The sequence below is a fragment of the Phascolarctos cinereus genome, unplaced genomic scaffold (assembly GCF_003287225.1).
Source record: "Phascolarctos cinereus isolate Bilbo 61053 unplaced genomic scaffold, phaCin_HiC Scaffold_726;HRSCAF=1367, whole genome shotgun sequence".
NCBI lineage: Eukaryota > Metazoa > Chordata > Mammalia > Diprotodontia > Phascolarctidae > Phascolarctos > Phascolarctos cinereus.
This window is the reverse complement of record NW_027556098.1, coordinates 118,173,332-118,191,479: the sequence shown is the minus strand read 5'-3', so window position 1 is coordinate 118,191,479 and position 18,148 is coordinate 118,173,332. Positions and strand designations below refer to the sequence as shown.

At 37.6% G+C, this 18,148-nt stretch overlaps 1 protein-coding gene across 2 annotated transcripts in view; it reads left to right on the top strand.

Moving 5' to 3' along the window:
- The window catches only part of HEG1 (heart development protein with EGF like domains 1), a 125,093-nt gene that overhangs the window by 86,703 nt on the left and 20,242 nt on the right, over positions 1-18,148 (top strand). For both annotated transcript variants that reach the window (XR_002324410.2, XM_020985998.2), the window contains exons 14-15: positions 11,122-11,164; positions 11,253-11,290. Coding sequence is in view for 1 of the 2 variants with exons in the window: in XM_020985998.2 (XP_020841657.1) it covers positions 11,122-11,164; positions 11,253-11,290 (81 nt within the window). In the remaining variant the exon portion in view is untranslated. The remainder of the gene's footprint in view (positions 1-11,121; positions 11,165-11,252; positions 11,291-18,148) is intronic.

Here is an 18,148-nt window from a genome sequence, read left to right as displayed (position 1 = left end):
GGAACAGGATACCTCTGTAATATTGATAATAATAATGATACCGGGAACCACTGTGGTAGAGATGATGAAGAGAGACCTGGCCTTAGTGTCATGAAGAACTATATTCTAGTACCTCTGACGATTGCTTGCTGTGTGATCCTGAGCAAGACATTTACCAACTCAGTACTCCCAGACAACACAAATTGGAGCATCATTGCTGATCTACATTGGTGTGGGGAGTTTCACCATCAGGAATTACCCTTACCAATGAAATCACAGGTTAAGACAAGAAATAGATTATTTTTTTAAAAAATAAAAAGATTGCTTTTGTATATTGCTTTAAGATTTTCGAAGTGTTTCCCATACCTTATCTTATTGTTCCTTACAAACAATTCTGTAGAGTGTATCTGTAGAGTATGTATGTATCATCATCCATATTTTATAGATTAGGAAATTTAGGCTGAGGTTAAGTGATTTGTCAAGGGTTGTACACTTAGTAAGTATGAATAGGGATTTGAACCCACATTCTCCCAACTCCAAGCTCAGCATGCTTTCCACTCTGCCATATTTCTTCACTATACATGCAGCTTCCAATCTGTCTGCCTAACCCCAGTATCAAACTGTTCGTTGTCTGGTGGACATTTCCATGGTGATCATGGAATCATAACTTCAAAGGTTATCTAGTCCAGCCTCTCTTGTAAAAAAAAAACAAAACAAGACAAACAAAAAAAACCAAACCACATAGTAAGTAAGTAGCAAAGTTGGGATTTGAGCCTTATTACTCAGACTGCAAAACCAGCAGTCCTTCTACTGTACCACACTGTCTTTCCTATCAGGGCCATCCTGATCTGTTTCTTGCCACTGGACCCAGATGGCTCCAGAGGAGAAAGTGAGGCTGGTGACTTTGCACAGCCCTCCCTCCCTTAAAACCAATTCACTTGTAAGTCATGGCATCCCCTCCATCTCGTCATGGTCCTCTTCGAGGATGAAGGACAAACAACAACCACAACAGCAACTGCCTTTCCTATAGGATATCATACAAGATAAACCTAGGCCCTGAAGACCTGAAGAACTATAAGACAAAGATAAAAGATTCGACCAGAACAAGAGAAAACAGTTGCCTTTGTAAGAGTTATCATGTCAGGGGCAGCTAGCTGGTGCAGTGGATAGAGCACCGGCCCTGGGTTCAGAAAGACCTGAATTCAAATCAGGCCTCAGACACATAACACTTACTAGCTTTGTGTGACCCTGGACAAGTCACTTAACCCCATTGCCTAGCCAAAAAAAAAAAAAAAAGGAGTTATCATGTCAATTACATTCTTAACCTGTATTGAGTAGTAAAGTAAATAGGCCTAAGAAAAACTTCCTGATAGCTGGAGTTGATTGATGGGCTGAAGAGATAGAAAAATGCACTTCCCTCTCTTTTTTGCAGAGGGCAGCTGGGTGGCACAGTGGATAGAGCGCTGGGCCTAGAGTAAGGAAGACTCGCCTTTTCTGCATTCAAATCTGGCCTCAGATGCTTATTAGTGGTATGACCCTGGGCAAGGCACTTAACGCTGTTTTCCTCAGTTTCCTCATCTGTCAAATGAGCTGGAGAAGGAAATGGCAAACCACTCCAGTACCTTTACCAAGAAAACCCCAAATAGGGACATGACTGAACAACTCTTTTTGCAGGAGTGTGATGGATACTATGGATGAGGAACATGCCAATATAGTCATACCTGGTCGATTCATTGCTTAGTTTTGCTGACCTTCTTTCCTCTCTCTTTTTAAATTCTTTTTTGCAAGGAATGACTCCTTAGGGAGGGTAGGGGTAGAAGATTATATTTGGACAGGAAGGTGGGACTTACAGAACCCAAGAGAAACAACTGGAAGATTAGTGAAACTGTTAGCAACTTTAGCCCTGATTAATTGGACCAGTTCTTCAGTGAAATTGTGAGTTCAGCTCCTGGCATTCCTTTCTTTGCAATCATCAAGGACTTGTAAAAATCTCAAAAGTAGCGTGAATGGCAACTCATTCTGCTTAGTTAAAAAAAAAAGTTAATGGCGGTATAGGACAGTTTTCCTTGCTCAAGTAAATATTCTTGTATTGACATATAAAATCCAAATTTAAAAAAAGATAGTGGTGAAAGGAGTTATAGGAAATTTATCTATAAAAGCCTCGCATTCCCTTTCTGAGGGATTATTGGATTTAGAGTATTTAAATGTATTCCAGAGCCATCCTAAGATCACTTTAGCTCTTCAGGAAAGGCAGCTTTGTACGTGGTCCTTGTTGTTATGTTTGGACATAGAGCCCTTTTTAAATGTTAAAAATCATCTTTTCCGTCCAGGACTGGAATACCAAGGAATGCATTTTGGCTAGGGGGTAATTGAAAGATAGATGGGCAGGCCAATAGACTCTCCTTAGAATATGAAGCTATCTGCTCTCGTAGGCAGTAAGAGGATAAACTGGATCTAATGATGGACTAGGAGTCAGGAAGACCTGAGTTTGAATTCAGCTCCAAAGATGACCTTTCTCAGCCGCTCTTTCCTTATCTATAAAATGGGGGTGGTAATAGCCCTTATCTCATACTTAGCAGACCCTAAAGCCCTCTATAATAGATGCTAGTTATTATTACCATGTGAGATGTGTAGCTGGTTTATAATGCCTTCCAGTGTCAGCCCAGCCACTGTTTTTGGGCACCTAGGATGTGTGGGCATTATATTTCCCACCAGACCACCAGCTACATAAAAGGATCTATGCAAACTATGGGAGGGAAAAGAAGGGGAGAGAGGAGAAGAGGTTCTGCTGGCTGACAGGCAGGCAGTCCTTCCTTTTCCTAGTTCATCTGGCTTAATAAAAAAGCATTTCCTGTGCCATCAAGAAAGGCTAGTTTGTCCAGCCAGGTCCACGTTGTGCCCTGTTTCAGAGAGTAAGTTGACTTCTACTGAAACCTCTCTGCCTGCTGAGAGATTCTCAGTGTGCCAGAGGAAATGAGGAGGAAGGACTGACCTCTGGCCCCTTGGGGAAGGCAGGAACAGAGCAGGGTCTGAGCATATTTGGTTCTATGAATAGTGTACATTGTTAAATGTTTTTGACCGCATCATTAACCTATTCTAGTTTTGATCCCCGTCAGCCATAACCATTTCCTTCCATTTTAAAATCGTCTCTTCTGAAATCTCACCAATCAGATGTTGGCCCCAAACAGAGTCGTCAAATAATTACCAGAATTATATAAAGCAGGAGCAGACAACTTTGCAGAAATATGAAGGTTGGGAGGGATCCTAAGGAAGAGAGGTCTTACATAAAACCTCCACCAACTTCTTGTCTTCCTGCCAAGGCAATTCATGCGTCCCTTGAGCAACATCTTCAGTCGATAATTATTAAATCTGTAGTCATCCTTTGATAATATTGTTCACCAATGGAACGCCAGGTTCAGAGCTGCAACAGCCCAGTGCTGGGGAGAGCCTTTCAGCCGTACTTTGGGTGGATTTATAGCGACATCTTCTGGCCATCTGTGTTAAAAACTCATGGACATTCCCAAAGCCTCTCCTTAAAGGGTGCTTCAGATCAGGGCTCAGAGATTTCTCCAAAGTGACAGTCAAAAGCCTTCCCCAATCAGAATAGTTTAAAATAAGGTGTTTAAAAAGTTTCACTTAAAGCTAAAGTGCAGGAGTGTCCAATTCTGCATCGTCCTTGTGCTTGCTTTTCTTTTCTGAGTTTTCCAGTAGTTGCTCTGAGTTTGGATTTTTTTTTTAAAGCAACAGTCGTCTTTCCTTTACACCATGTGATCCATCCTGCCCATTCCCACCTCCTCTTGGGTCCTTACACTTAGATATGTCTCTGATCCACAGTTTAAGAAATAGATTCATTTTTTATCACTTGCCCATTCAACATCAACTGGATCTGAAGTAAAAAAAAAACAAACCCAAAAACTGGGTTCAGACCCCAGCTCTGTCACATTAGAGCTTGGACAAGTCTCTTAATCTCTCTGGGCTTCAGTTCCCTCATCTATAACTGAGGGCTCTGGACTTCTCAGGTTTAAATCTTCCAGATCTAAATCTGTGATTTTATAGTCACATGTTACAACAAAAATGACTGTCTGAGAAATGGAATCTATGAGGAAAGACTGCAGGCTTTGAGATGAAGACCTGTGCTATTGTTGTTGAGTCATTTCAGTCCTATTTGAGTCTTCGCGACCCCATTGGGGGTTTTCTTAGCAAAAATGCTAGAGTGGTTTGCCATTTTCTTTTCCAGTTCATTTTACAGCTGAGGAAGCTAAGGCAAATAGGGTTAAATGATTTGTCTGAGGTCACATAGCTAGTAAGTGTCTGAGACCAGATCTGAATTCACATTGCTTTATCTGTTGCTCCACCTAGATGTGCTCGGAAGGCTTATAAGACAAAGTTAAAGGGTTTGGTTACAAGGAGAGAAGACAATTGCCTTTTTAAGAGTTATGTCAATTAAATTCTTAACTTGTGTTGAAGAATAAAGAGGAGAAATTAGTTAGTTAGTCAGGTCTAAGACAAACTTCCTGACAGCTAGAGTTAAGAATTGATGAGTTGAAGAGATGGAAAAATGCACTTCCCTCTCATTTTGCAGAGGTAGAATGGATACTGTGGATGAGGAACATGCAAATACAATCAGACCTAATCGATTCATTGCTAATTTTTGCTGACCTTTTTTTTTGTAAATTTAAAAAAATTATTTTAAATTTAAATACAAAACAAGAAAAAAAAACATTGCCATGTTCGCAGCAGATTATAAGAGAGGATTCAATATAAAATAATAAATCTCCATGTTAAGAAACCTATCTAATAAATACTACACTTTGTTTTTAAAGCTGCCCAGCTTTACTTCCTTATAGCTTTCTTTTCTTCTCTGCTGTGTGCTTTTTACTTTATTTTTCCCCTCTCCCCCAAGAAGGGTTCAACTGAGTGTGGATATATATACATATGCATCAGATATCTGTAAATATACACAAATATACACATTTACACTCATATACATATATGTAAGATTATACTGTGCTTATTTCCACTTCTCATCTGTTTGTCTGAAGGTGGATAGCACCTTCCTTCATAGGTCCAAGTTTTTCCATGTTTTTCTAAATCGACCAGCTTATCATTTCCTACACCACAGCAATATTCCAACCCAATCACATCCTATCTGAGATATTGTCTACCAAAGTTGCCTCCCAATTTTCTGCATTCCTTCTATTTTTGACTACATAGGTTTTATTTATCAGAGACAATTTTAATTTAAAATAATCAAAATTATCCATTTTACACTTCAACAATGTTCTCACCTTATAATATATTTTAAGGTCTGATCCTGCTGAATCTGCTTCCTTTACATCTTTTTTCCCCAGGTTTCTTTGAAGTTCCTGACCTTTTGTTCTTTCAGATGAAAGAAGAATTATTTTTCTAACCCAGCAAAATATATTTTTTAGTAATTTGATTGCGATGGCGTTTATTAAATAGATTGGTTAGGTAAAATGGTCATTTTTAAAAATTATATTGGCTTTACCTACCCATGAACAATAAATATTACTTCATTTAGATTTGACTTTATTTGTATAAAAAGTGTTTTATCTTTATGTTCACATAGTTCCTGTGTCTGTTTTTAGCAGGTATACTCTCAGGTATTTTATACTGTCTAGTTATTTTAAATGGCCTGAAACAATTATTTTTTTCTTTTGATTAAATCTATTTTAGCTTTAACTTTGTCTGAGATCATGATTACCACCCCTACTTTTTTTACACAATAAATTCTACTCCTGACCTTTATTTTATCTTTGTTTGTGTCTCTCATCTTTATAATGTTTCCTAAAAGCAACATATTGTTGAATTCAAATTTTTCATCTAATATCTGTTTCCATTTTATGGGTAAATTCATCCTGTTCACATTCTAAGCTATGATTACTTGTTGTGTATTTTTCTTCTTCCTATTTTTCCTTATTATCCTTCTCACCATATTTACCTTATCCCTCCTTACTCATCTGCTTTACTTCTACTCGCTCCCTGGTCTTCCTATTATTACTTAACTTACTGACACCTCTAAAAGTCCCTCTCTTATCCTCTTCTCCAACCCTATTCCCTTGCCCTCTTGTTTCTTTTTGAATTTAGAAGACTTTTATACCCTTCTAGATACATATGTTGTTTCCTCTTTAACCTATTCCCAATGAGAGTAAGGTTCCAGTTCTACCCTCCCTCCCCCTACTACAGTTTTATTTTTTTTAGAATCACTCAGCCCAAGTCTTTATTTCAGACTACCCAAATGATGGTCATAAGAGTACTGATAATATTTTCACATGTGAGAAGTAAACAATATGACCTTATTGAGTCCCTTATAATTGGTCCTTAATGTTTGCCTTATATTTCTCCTGGATATTATATGTCGAATTTCCCTGTTCTACTGTTTTTTGTAACAAATACCTGAAAGTCTTTCAGACCATTAAATGTCCTAGCTCCATGATATTTAAATTGTTTTTTTCTTGTCACTTCCAATATTTTCTTCTTAGCCTGGGAGCTTTGAAACTTAGCTATGATATTCCTGTAAGTATTCCCCCGGGATCTCTTTCAGGTGGTGATCAATGAATTTTTTCTATTTCTGCTTGGCCTTCTTATTCTAGAACTTCAGGGCAATTTTCCTTGATAATTTCTTGTAATATTGTATCAAGATTCTTTGTTTATCACAATTTTCTGATAGTCCAACTATTCTTGTATTATTTCTCCTTGATCTGTTCCCCAGATCAGTTGTTTTTCTGATGAGATGAAACATTCACTTATATTTTTTCATTCTTTTGATTTTGTTTTGTTATTTCTTGGTATCTTAGAATGTCATTAGCTTCCTCTTTTTTCAAATTTTCAAGGAATTGTTTTCTTCCTTAGGTTTTTGATTCTCTATTTCAAGTTGGTTGACTTTCTTTTCACAGTTTTTTTAATTTTCTTGGATTGCTCTTGTTTTGTTTTCTGATTTTTCCTTGATCTCGATTGTTTGATTTTTAAAGTCCTTTTTAAGTTCTTCCAAGAACTCTTTTTGTGCTTGGGATCATTTGATGTTTCTCACTGAAAAAGGAGTGGCTTTTTTTCTGCTCCATTATCTTCTTCTGAATATGAACCCAGATCTTCTCCATCCCCATAGTAGCTATCTATGGTTGGGTTCTTTCTCCTTTGCTTACTCATTTTTACCTTTTTTTGGTTTTATTTTGTTTTTAGCAGCTATTAGTGTAATCAAGTTCTATTCTCCAGGTATAGGGAATAACGCCCCAAGCTCCAGGGCCTTGGGCTCTCTTCTCCACTCCAAAGCCACGACTAGGACCCCTAGCCACTCTGTCCTGCTTGTTTCCTGTGGTCCCTCTGGTGGCTGCAAACTACGTCTGTCCTCTTTGCTCTGGAACTGAAACCAGGGACTTTGCTCTTCTGCAAGTGCCCATAGCCAGCAAGGTCCCTGCTCCTCTGCTACTGCAGGTGTATGCTGGCTCCTTCTCCCCACAGCTATAGCTTGGGAAGTGTCTGGTTAGCACAGTTGTGTTTGGCATCCTCAACAGTGGAAGGTCCTTCAATCTTCTCCAACTCAGCCATTAAACCCCCACAACTGTCCTTGAGGTGAAAGTTTCTAAGGCTGAGATTGCCCCTCAACCCAGCTGCCCCCAGGGCTTGAGTTGGCCTTAAGGTGTTTGCACTTCACTAAGGCCAAACCTCTACCCTGGAGGTCAAGTCTTTCCTGGGGTCTTCTCAAGTTGTCTTAAGAGGAAAACTTCTCTACTCCAACTTTTGTTTATTTCCTGTGCTCTACATTCTGATGTTCTGTCTTTTTTTGTGGAGGAAATTGGAGAGCCAAAAATTTTCTGACCTACTCTGCCATCTTCCCAGAATTCTCTCTACCATTGTCTTTTTCTTCTTCTTCTTCTTCTTCTTCTTCTTCTTCTTCTTCTTCTTCTTCTTCTTCTTCTTCTTCTTCTTCTTCTTCTCCTCTCCTCTCCTCTCCTCCTCCTCTCCTCCTCCTCCTCCTCCTCCTCTCCTTCCTCCTCTTCTTCTTCTTTTCTTCTTCTTCTTCTTCTCTTCTTCTTCTTCTTCTTCTTCTTCTCCTTCTTCTTCTCTTCTCCTCCTCCTCTCCTCCTCCTCCTCCTCTCCTCTCCTCCTCCTCCTCCTCCTCCTCCTTCTTCTTCTTCTTCTTCTTCTTCTTCTTCTTCTTCTTCTTCTTCTTCTTCTTCTTCTTCTCTCTCTCTCTTTTTGTTACAAGGAGTAGGAAGGTTAGGAATGGAAGGTTATATTTGGATATAATGGTGGTACTTAGAGAACCTGAAAAAATCAACTAAAAAACATTAGTGAAACACAACTTCAGCAAAGTTGCAGAATATAAAATAAAGGCACATGAATCATCAGCATTTCTATATATTATTGACAAAACCCAACAGGAAGAGATAAATTTCATTTAAAGTAACTATGAGTGAAATTAAATATTTTTATTATAAAATTAAGTTAATATTTTACTATTTAAAATAAAAGTGTTACAAAACCCTTTTCACACAAATACAGATCTAAACAATTAGAGAAATGTTAATTGCTCATGGGTAGGTGGAACCTATATAATAAAAATGATAATATTCCCTAAATTAATTCACTTATTCAGTGCCATACCAATCAAACTTCCAAAGAATTATTTTATAGAGCTAGGAAAAAATAATAACAACATTCATCTGGAGGAGCAAAAAGCCAAGAATATCAAGAGAATCAATGAAAAAAAAGTGAAGGAAGCCAGCCTAGCAGTACCAGATCTCAAACTATACTACAAAGAAGTAATCACCAACAGTATCTAGTACTAGATAAGAAAGAGTTGTTGATCAGTGGAATAGAATATGTACAGAATATTCAGAAGTAAACAATCAAAGTAACAGTGTTTGATAAACTCAGATCCACTGTTAGGATAAGAATTCCTTATTCGACAAAAACTACTGGGAAAACTGGAAAACAGTCTGGCAGAAACTAAGCATAGACCAACATCTCACACTAAATATTCAAAATAAGGTCAAAATAGGTATGTGAGTTAGAGATAAAGGGTGATATCATAAACAAATTAGAGGAGCATAGAAAAAATTACTAGTCAGATCTATGGATAAGGGAAAAGTTCGTGACCAAAGAAAAGATAGAGAGGATCACAGGAGGTAAAATGGATAATTTTGATTGCATAAAATTTAAAAGGTTTTGCACAAACAAAACCAATGTAGCCAAAATTAGAAACCAGGGGAAATTTTTCATAATAAGTTCTAGTAAGGGTCCCATTTCTCAAATATATAGAGAACTGAGCCAAATTTATAAAAATAATAGCCATTCTCCAATTGATAAATAGTCAAAAGGATGTGAACAGGCAGTTTTCCAAAGAAGTCAGAGCTACCAATAGCCATATGAAAAAATGCTCTAAATCACTAATAAGTAAAGAAATGCAAATTAGAACAACTCTGAAATATCACCTTACACCTATCAGAGATGACAAATGCTGAAGGAAATGTGGAAAAATAGGTACACCGTTGGTGGAATTGTGAACTAGTCCAACCATTCTGGAGAACAGTTTGGAACTATGCCCAAACAGGTATAAAACTGTGCATAAACTTTGACCAGGAATACCACTACTAGATCTGTATCCCATAGAGATCAAAAGGAAAAGGACCCCTATTTGTACAAAAAATATATATATAGCATATATGGTAGTGGAAAAGACTTGAAAATTGGAGGGATGGCCATCAATTGGGGAATGGCTGAACAAGTTGTGGTATATAATTGTGATGGAATAGTATTGTGCTATAAGAAATGATAAAGAGGTTGGCTTCAGAAAAACCTGGGAAGACTTATACGAGCAGATGCAAAGTGAAATGAACAGAACCTGGAGCACATTGTACACAATAACAGCAACATTGTAACCATAATTAACCATAAAAGCTTAGCTATTCTGATCAATACAATGATCCATGACAATTCCAAAGGAATCATAATGAAAAAATGCTACCCACCTCCAGAGAGAAAATGCGTGAATTCTGAGTACAGATTGAAGCATATTTTTTCCACTTTATTTTTCTTGCTTTAAAAAAACATAACTAATGAGAAGATGTTCTATATGACTTCATATGTATAATGGGTATTATATTTCTTGCCTTTTCAGTGGGTGGAGGAAGGGGTAGAGGGAATGAGAGAATTTGGAACCAAAAAGAAAAAAAATGAAAAGACAAAAAAATAGAAGCTACCATCTGTTCTTCAACTATATGGTCATTTAAAAAAATCACCTCTCTTGATGATCCCCCCAGTTGCCTATGTGGGTACCTTTAGATCAGAGCATTTCCATTTTATTACTATTGTTATTATTATGTTAATACTATTTTATTGATGATGTACAGTGTCCCAAGTGCTCTGGCAGCAAAGTGCTTTATAAATTAAAAAAATCTAGAAGTGAAAAAAAGGAAATGAAAGTTGTATAAAAACAAAATAAAAGATAGCAGTAAAAAGTTTTCAGAAGAAAAAGTTTTTACAAGTCAGTTGGGAACCATTGTGTTGTCAGAGTAATAAGTTCATCTCAAAACCCTTTTGATCCCAAAGAGTCTATGATATTGAGGCAGCTAGGTGGCACAGTGGTTAGAGCATCAGCCCTGAAGTCAGGAGGACCTGAGTTCAAATCCGGCCTCAGACCAAACACTTGATACTTATTAGCTGTGTGAACCTGGGCAAGTCACTTAACCCCAATTGCCTAAAAAGGAGAAAAAAAAGGGGGAAAAAACCCTTCAGTCATAGAAAGTTGAATTGTGCTCTGGTTTGGACAAATAATGAATGAATAATAAAACATTTTTAAAGTTCTTACTGTGTGTCAAATAGTATGCTAAGTGCTTATTTGAATAAGGGAGATAGTCTCTGTTCTCAAAGAGTTTATTATATTCTAAAGGGAAAAAGATAACAGATAAAAGGCAGCTAGAAAAGAAGGGGTATAGATATGGCTAAGAGTTGGCATCATGACTGGGTCCTGGGGAAGATGATAATGCTCATGTGTCCCTATCAGTGCTTCCTACCAGGGTCCCAACTGCAGAATTCAGGTGGTTCTAATGGGAGAGGGCTGAGGACTATGGCCAGAGTGGTGATGGCCAGCTGCTCATGGATTGTTTCCTCCTTTTTCAGCATGTGAAGATGGATATAGACTTGAAAATGAAACCTGCATGAGGTAGGCTCAATACTCTCCTTGAATTTTGTTAAATTTGTTTCTTCAGAACATCCAAGATCTAAATAAATTTCTCTTTGTTGACTTGTAGTTGCCCATTTGGTCTTGGTGGACTCAACTGTGGAAACCGTAAGTTTATGAAACTCTTCACTTCCTTTCTGGTGAGTTAGACATTGGTGGTTATATTGGATGCTTGACCAAGCTAGTTACCACTGATCTAAGTAAGTGCTTTGATATTTTCAGTAAAGACATTTTTTTACAACAACCCATTTTTACCAATGTCTCATATTATGAGCTTGTAAGTTTACCCAATGAAGGCATTTAGTCAATTCTAGAGATGCTCTACTTGTCATTGTAAAAACTCAGCGTATTTTATGTCCAAGCAGCTGAGTCACCTGCTAGATACTGACATTCCAATGTATACATAGAATCTCAGAGTTGGGAGTTTGTAGTATCCTTAAAAAATAACTAAATATTCATCCTCCATTTAAAGACCTCTAGTAACACGGAAATCATTGCCTCCCAAGACAATCAGTTCCATTGTTGGATAGCTCTAATATTTAGTATGTTCTTTCTTTATTTTGGATTATTCTTTCTCGTCAAAATCTATTTTCCTGAAACTCTCATATTAGTTCTGTTCTGTAAAGCCAAGCAGAGCATATCAGTCAGCTCCTTTGTTTCACAAGACTTAACCATACCAAACGTTGGAGCTTTAATCCACATTAGGCATAATCACGATATAAGAGAGAGAGCTCTGGAATGGGAGCCAAAAACTCTGGATTTGGTCGTGGCTATGCTGTTAGCAGGGGATGGGATGTTTGTGAAGTCACTTCTGCTAACTCTACGCTCCCATTTTTGTATCTGTAAAATGAGAGGTGATGGTGTTGATTATATATTATCGGAGATCTCTTAAAAACTGAATATTCTGGTTCTGATTCAATCTAGATTTCTGTGTATATAAGAGATCTCTTTCTGCCCACAAAGGTTTTGGTCCTAATAATTTTATACCCTCAGGAAGTATTATCATTGTTTATTAAACTGGCTTATCCGAAAGGCTCATTATCATACTCACTAGTAGCAAATAATAAATGAGATCAAATCAGAAATTAAAACCAGCAGTCCAGTGAATACCATACATTAAGAGAATATCTTTTTGTGTGATCTTTTTTTGTTGTTGTTCAGAGGCCTTAAGAACAGGCTTGGAACCCTAATCCAGATAATTATCATTCATTTTTCTAAGAACATTTATGTGATCTGACATCAGATACTTCAGTAGAATTGAAATGTGCTTCACCTGCCTGAACAATACTGGAAAGAGCCTCCTGGGGCAGCTAGGTGGCACAGTGGATAGGGCACCAGCCCTGAAGTCAGGAGGACCTGAGTTCAAATATGGTCTCAGACACTTGACACTAGCTGTGTGACCCTGGGCAAGTCACTTAACCCCAGTTGCCTGAAAAAAAAAAAGAGTAGAAAAGAGCTTCCTCAAGTACTAATGTGATTTGATCTATCCTTATTTATTTCTTAACATTCCATATTCCAGTATACAAGAATTTCCCGCATTTAAAAAACCCGTTCATTTTACTAATTATTGATATCCATTTATTTGGAGAGTGATTTTTAGCTAGTTTTTTTTTTCTCTTTGCATCAGTTCATGCAGATCCTTCCATGTTTGTCAGTATTCTTCATATTTATAATTTTTATGGCACAATAATAGTCTATTACATTCATGTACCACAGTTTGTTTAACGATTACCCAATCTATGAGCATTTACTTTGTTTCCAGTTTCTGTAACATTCCCTAAATTTTCAAAATTAATTCTTAATCTCCTTGGCTCATATATCATCAGAGTTACATATTTATACATGTTCACACTTTTAAAAGAATTTCAGCCTGTAGTTGTCATAAGGTGCTCTTCGTTTCCTTCTAATTGAACATAACATGCAAACTCAACCATTTGGAAGACAGCCACAAAACCAGCGGTAAAAGGAAAGGGCCTCAGAGCATAAGTAAAACAGCTGTCAGCATGAATCTTGGAGTCTTTCTCCAGTTAAAGCCATGAATGTAAAATTTCATGTAAATTAGAGTTAGTGGTTTAACAAGTTTGATTCTTTAGTTTCCTTAGATAAACTTCATGCCTATCTAAATTACAGTGGGGAGTAAGTTAGAAGTGTCAGGGAGTGAGGTAAAGGAGTGCTACTAGAAACATATATACACAAGAAGTGACAGATGTTACCCAGAGTAGAAACAGCAGGATCAGTCATAAACTATAAAAGCACTGAAAGTATGGGGCCATTTAGTGAAGGGGCATATGGCCATGCATACTTAAGTAGGGCTCCAATGATGCCTTAAAAGCATTACTATATTACTACCAAATTTGGTAGGTGAAGTTCATAATGAAGACTGAATTGTGATGAATAATTTTAAATGTTAATGTATGTATATATGCATATAATTAATAGTTTTGTTTTAAAAATTGTATTGATATATTGTTTTTACACCACCTACATTTCCTAGTGTTTCCCTTCTGTGTCCCCATTCCCCTCCACAAGAGAACCACTTCTTGTAACAAAGAATAAAAAAGAGGGAGAAAAACAGTTAAACAAAACTAATTAACATTGAAAGTACCTTTTGTATAGGTTTCCATTCTCATAGTTCCCCACCTTTGAAAAAAAAAAGAGTGACATTTTAACATCTCTCCTTCATGGGGAAGTTTAGTTATTATAAGTGTATAACATTCTTTTTATTATTCTCTCCATTTACATTGTAGCTATTGTCTATATTGGGCAGCTTGGTGGTACCATAGTGCACAGAGCACTGGGCCTGGAGCCAGGAAAACTCATTGTCCTGAGTTCAAATGTGGCCTCCGACACTTACTAGCTGTGTGACTCTGAGCAAGTCATGTCACCCTATTTGCCTCAGTTTCCCCATCTATCAAATGAGCTAGAGAAGGAAATGGCAAACCACTCCTGTATCTTTGCCAAGAAAACCCCAAATGGGGTTACAAAGAGTCTGGCATGACTGAAAACAACTAAACAACAAACAAAATTGTGTATAATGTTCTCCTGGTTCTGTTTACATCACTTTGTATAAGTTCCTTTATCTTCTCATGCTTCTCTGCATTCTTATGGGGCAGTCATATTCCATTACATTCATGTACAACAATTTTTAGCTTCTGCCCTAATCTGTGAGTATTTTCTTTGTTTCCACTTTTCTATTCCTACAAAAGCATACACTTCAGAAACATAAGGCTATCTTTCTTTGGAAATGAAAAGCAAGCCCTCATTATGTATGAGTGATCTATGTTTTCCTTCTTATCATTGGATTATGTTAGTGTCATCACCTCTCCCATAGAAGATGGAGGGTTACCCTGAATGGGTAAATAGTGTAGGGTGGCCCCAGGTAACCAGTTACTATTACAAAGTATATTTTTAAAGTGCCTACCTGAGACTTGTGCTCTGTGAGAATTTAGAATATGATTTTGAGGATTAAAGAAATAATTTTCAGTTTTTCTAAGCACTCAATAGTGGCTTTGTATTGTCTATACCCTGATAAATCTTTAGACCTCTAGGAAAGCCTTTACTGGCTCCCTTTTTTAAGTTCATAAAGCAGAAAACTTCTTAAAAACTCCTGAGATTCCAGCAAATAAGACATAATCAATTCTAACCTAGAGAACAGGATTGGGAACCAAGAATTCCAGTATTCTCTTTCCTCTCCCTGGGAAACCTGGATCTCCTCACTTAATCTTAAGCCAGGGACAACAATGTTCTTTCAGGTCAATTTTTCTGCCATGGCGGCAGGGGGAAAAGCACCAAGGAAGGAGAGATTTTCAAAAAGGGGTGGTTGGTCAATGATATTTATGAAATGTCGGGAAAAGTGAGTACTAAGAGAAGACCACCAGAATTGACAAGAAGTCACAGGTGGATCTGGAGAAAGCAATTTCAGTAGAGTAGTGGGGTAGAAACCAAATCATAAGGAAGTGGGTGTAGATCAAGAAGTGGGAGCATTAACAATATACCTGAAGTTCAAAAATTTGGGCAGCAGAATAGGCTAGTGGGGGTGGGAAGGATGAAAGAATAGAGAGGGAGGAAGGAAAAGAGTAAAGGAGGAAACAATAGCCGGGAGTTCTTAACCCGGGGTCCATGAACTTTTAAAAATATTTTTATAACTATTTCAATATATAATTGGCTTCCTTTGTAACCCTATGTATTTGATTTTGTGCATTTAAAAATATTACTCTGAGGAGTCCATAGGCTTCATCAGACTGCCTGGGGATCCATGACACACAAAAAAAGCTAAGAACCCTTGTGATTGCTAGAAGAGGTAGCAAGAATATGCAAGCCACGGGTTATGATTAAGGACAGTGCCTTTATGAAGCCAGAAGGGAAGGGGAGTATGGAGGAGAGATTAATGTGGCCAGAGAGGGAAAAGGTGGTAATATTAGCTAACATTCATATGGTACTTTAAGGTGTAGAAGCACTATTATCTCATTTGATTTTCACCATATCACTGTGAGGTAGATGCTATTGTTACCCCTATTTTTTAAATTTTTTTTTAATATAAATTTGTTTATTTTTAGTTTTCAACATTTACTTCCACAAGATTTTTAATGCCAATTTTCCACTCCATCTTACCCCTCCCCCCATCCAAGATGGCATGCATTCTGAATACCTCTTCCCCTAGTCTGCCCTCCCTTCTATCTCCCCCCCCCATCCCCTTTCCCTTCTATTTTCCTGTAGGGCAGGATAGATTTCTGTACCTCATTTCCTGTATTTCTTATTTCCCAGTTGCATGTGAAAACATTTTTTTTAAACATGTGTTTTTAAAACTTTGGGTTCCAAATTTTCTCCCTTCCTCCCACCCTACCCACCCTCATTGAAAAGGCAAGCAAGTCAATACAGGCCATACATGTGCAGTTATGCAAAACACTTCCATAGTAGACATGTTGTGAAAAACTAACTCTAGTTCCCTTAATCCTATCCTGCCCCCCCACTTATTCTATTCTTTCTTTTGACCCTGTCCCTCTTCAGAAGTACTTCCTTCTGATTACCCCTTTCCCAGTATGCCCTTCTCTCTATCATCTACCTGCTCTCTTGTCCCCTTCCTCCCTTATTTTCCTGTAGGGTAAGACAGATTTCCATACCCAATTGAGTGTGTATGTTATTCCCTCCTTAAGCCAAATCCTATGAGAATAAGATTCCCTCATTTTCTCTCACCTTCCCCTGTTTCCCCTCCACTGTAGAACCTTTTCTTGTCTGTTTTGTGCAAGATAATGTGCCCCATTCTACCTCTCCCTTTCTCCTTCTCCTATTATAATCCTCTCTCACCCTTAATTTTATTCTCCAGATATCACCCCTTCATCTTCAACTCACCCTGTGCCCTCTATCTATCTATCTATCTATCTATCTATCTATCTATCTATCTATCTATCTATCTATCTATCTATCTATCTGTCTATCTATCTATCTATCTATCTATCTATACATACATATACATATTTTTCCCCTCTACCTACCCTAATACTGACAAAGGTCTCATGAGTTATAAATATCATCTTTCCATGCAGGAATGTAAACAGTTCAGTCTTAATAAGTCTCTTATGATTTCTCTTTCCTGTTTACCTCTTCATGTTCCACTTGAGTCTTGTATTTGAAAGTCAAATTTTCTATTCAGCTCTGGTTTTTTCACCAAGAATGCTTGAAAGTCCCCTATTTCACTGAATGACCATTTTTTCCCCTGAAGGATTATACTCAGTTTTGCTGGGTAGGTGATTCTTGGTTGTAATCCTATCTCCTTTGCCCTCCAAATATTATATTCCATGCCCTGTGGTCCTTAATGTAGAAGCTGCTAAATCTTGTGTTATCCTGATTGTGTTTCCACATACTTGAATTGTTTCTTTCTGGCTGCTTGTAATATTTTCTCCTTGACCTGGGAACTCTGGAATTTGGCTACAATATTCCTAGGAGTTTTCCTTTGGGGATCTCTTTCAGGAGGAGATCTGTGGATTCTTTCAATTTCTATTTTGCCCTCTGGTTCTAATATCAGGGCAGTTTTCCTTGATAATTTCTTGAAAGATGATGTCTAGGCTCTTTTTTTGATCATGGCTTTCAGATAGTCCAATAATTTTTAAATTCTCTCTCCTGGATCTATTTTCCAGGTCAGTTGTTTTTCCAATGAGATATTTCACATTGTCTAATTTTTCATTCTTTTGGATTTGTTTTACAGTGTCTTGATTTCTCATAAAGTCACTGTCTTCCAATTGCTCTATTCTAATTTTTAAGGAAGTATTTTCTTCAGTAAGCTTTTGGACTTCCTTTTCCATTTGGCCAATTTTGCTTTTTGGGCATTCTTCTCCTCATTGGCTTTTTGGACCTCTTTTGCCATTTGGGTTTGGCTATTTTTTAAGGTGTTATTTTCTTCAGTATTTTTTTGGGTCTCCTTTAGCAAGCTGTTGACTTGTTTTTCATGATTTTCTTGCATCACTTTCATTTGTCTTCCCGGTTTTTCCTCTACTTCTCATACTTGCTTCTCAAAATCCCTTCTGAGCTCTTCCAAGGCCTGGGACTGATTCATATTTTTCTTGGAGGCTTTGGATGTAGGAGCTTTGACTTTGTTGTCTTCTGGTTGTATATTTTGATCTTCTTTGTCACCAAAGTAAGATAATATAGTCTGACTCTTTTTGCGAGGTTTGCTCATGGTTCCAGCCAGCTACTTGAGTTTTAAACTCTTTGTTAAGGTAAAAGTCTGCTTCCAATGTGGAGAATGTACTGTCCCAAACTTCGGGGTTTTCAGAGATACTTGTAGGGACCTGTAAATTTTCAGTTCTTCCAAGGTGGTATGATAAGGGTCGAGGTATTTACTCTTTTCCTGACCTGTGCTCTGGTCTTTGAGTGACCGGCCACAAGCAGTGTTTTCTCTCTTGGAACTGTGAGGAGGGTTTTCTCTGTACCGCTACTACAAGCTCCACCGCACCAGCACTCCTCCTCACC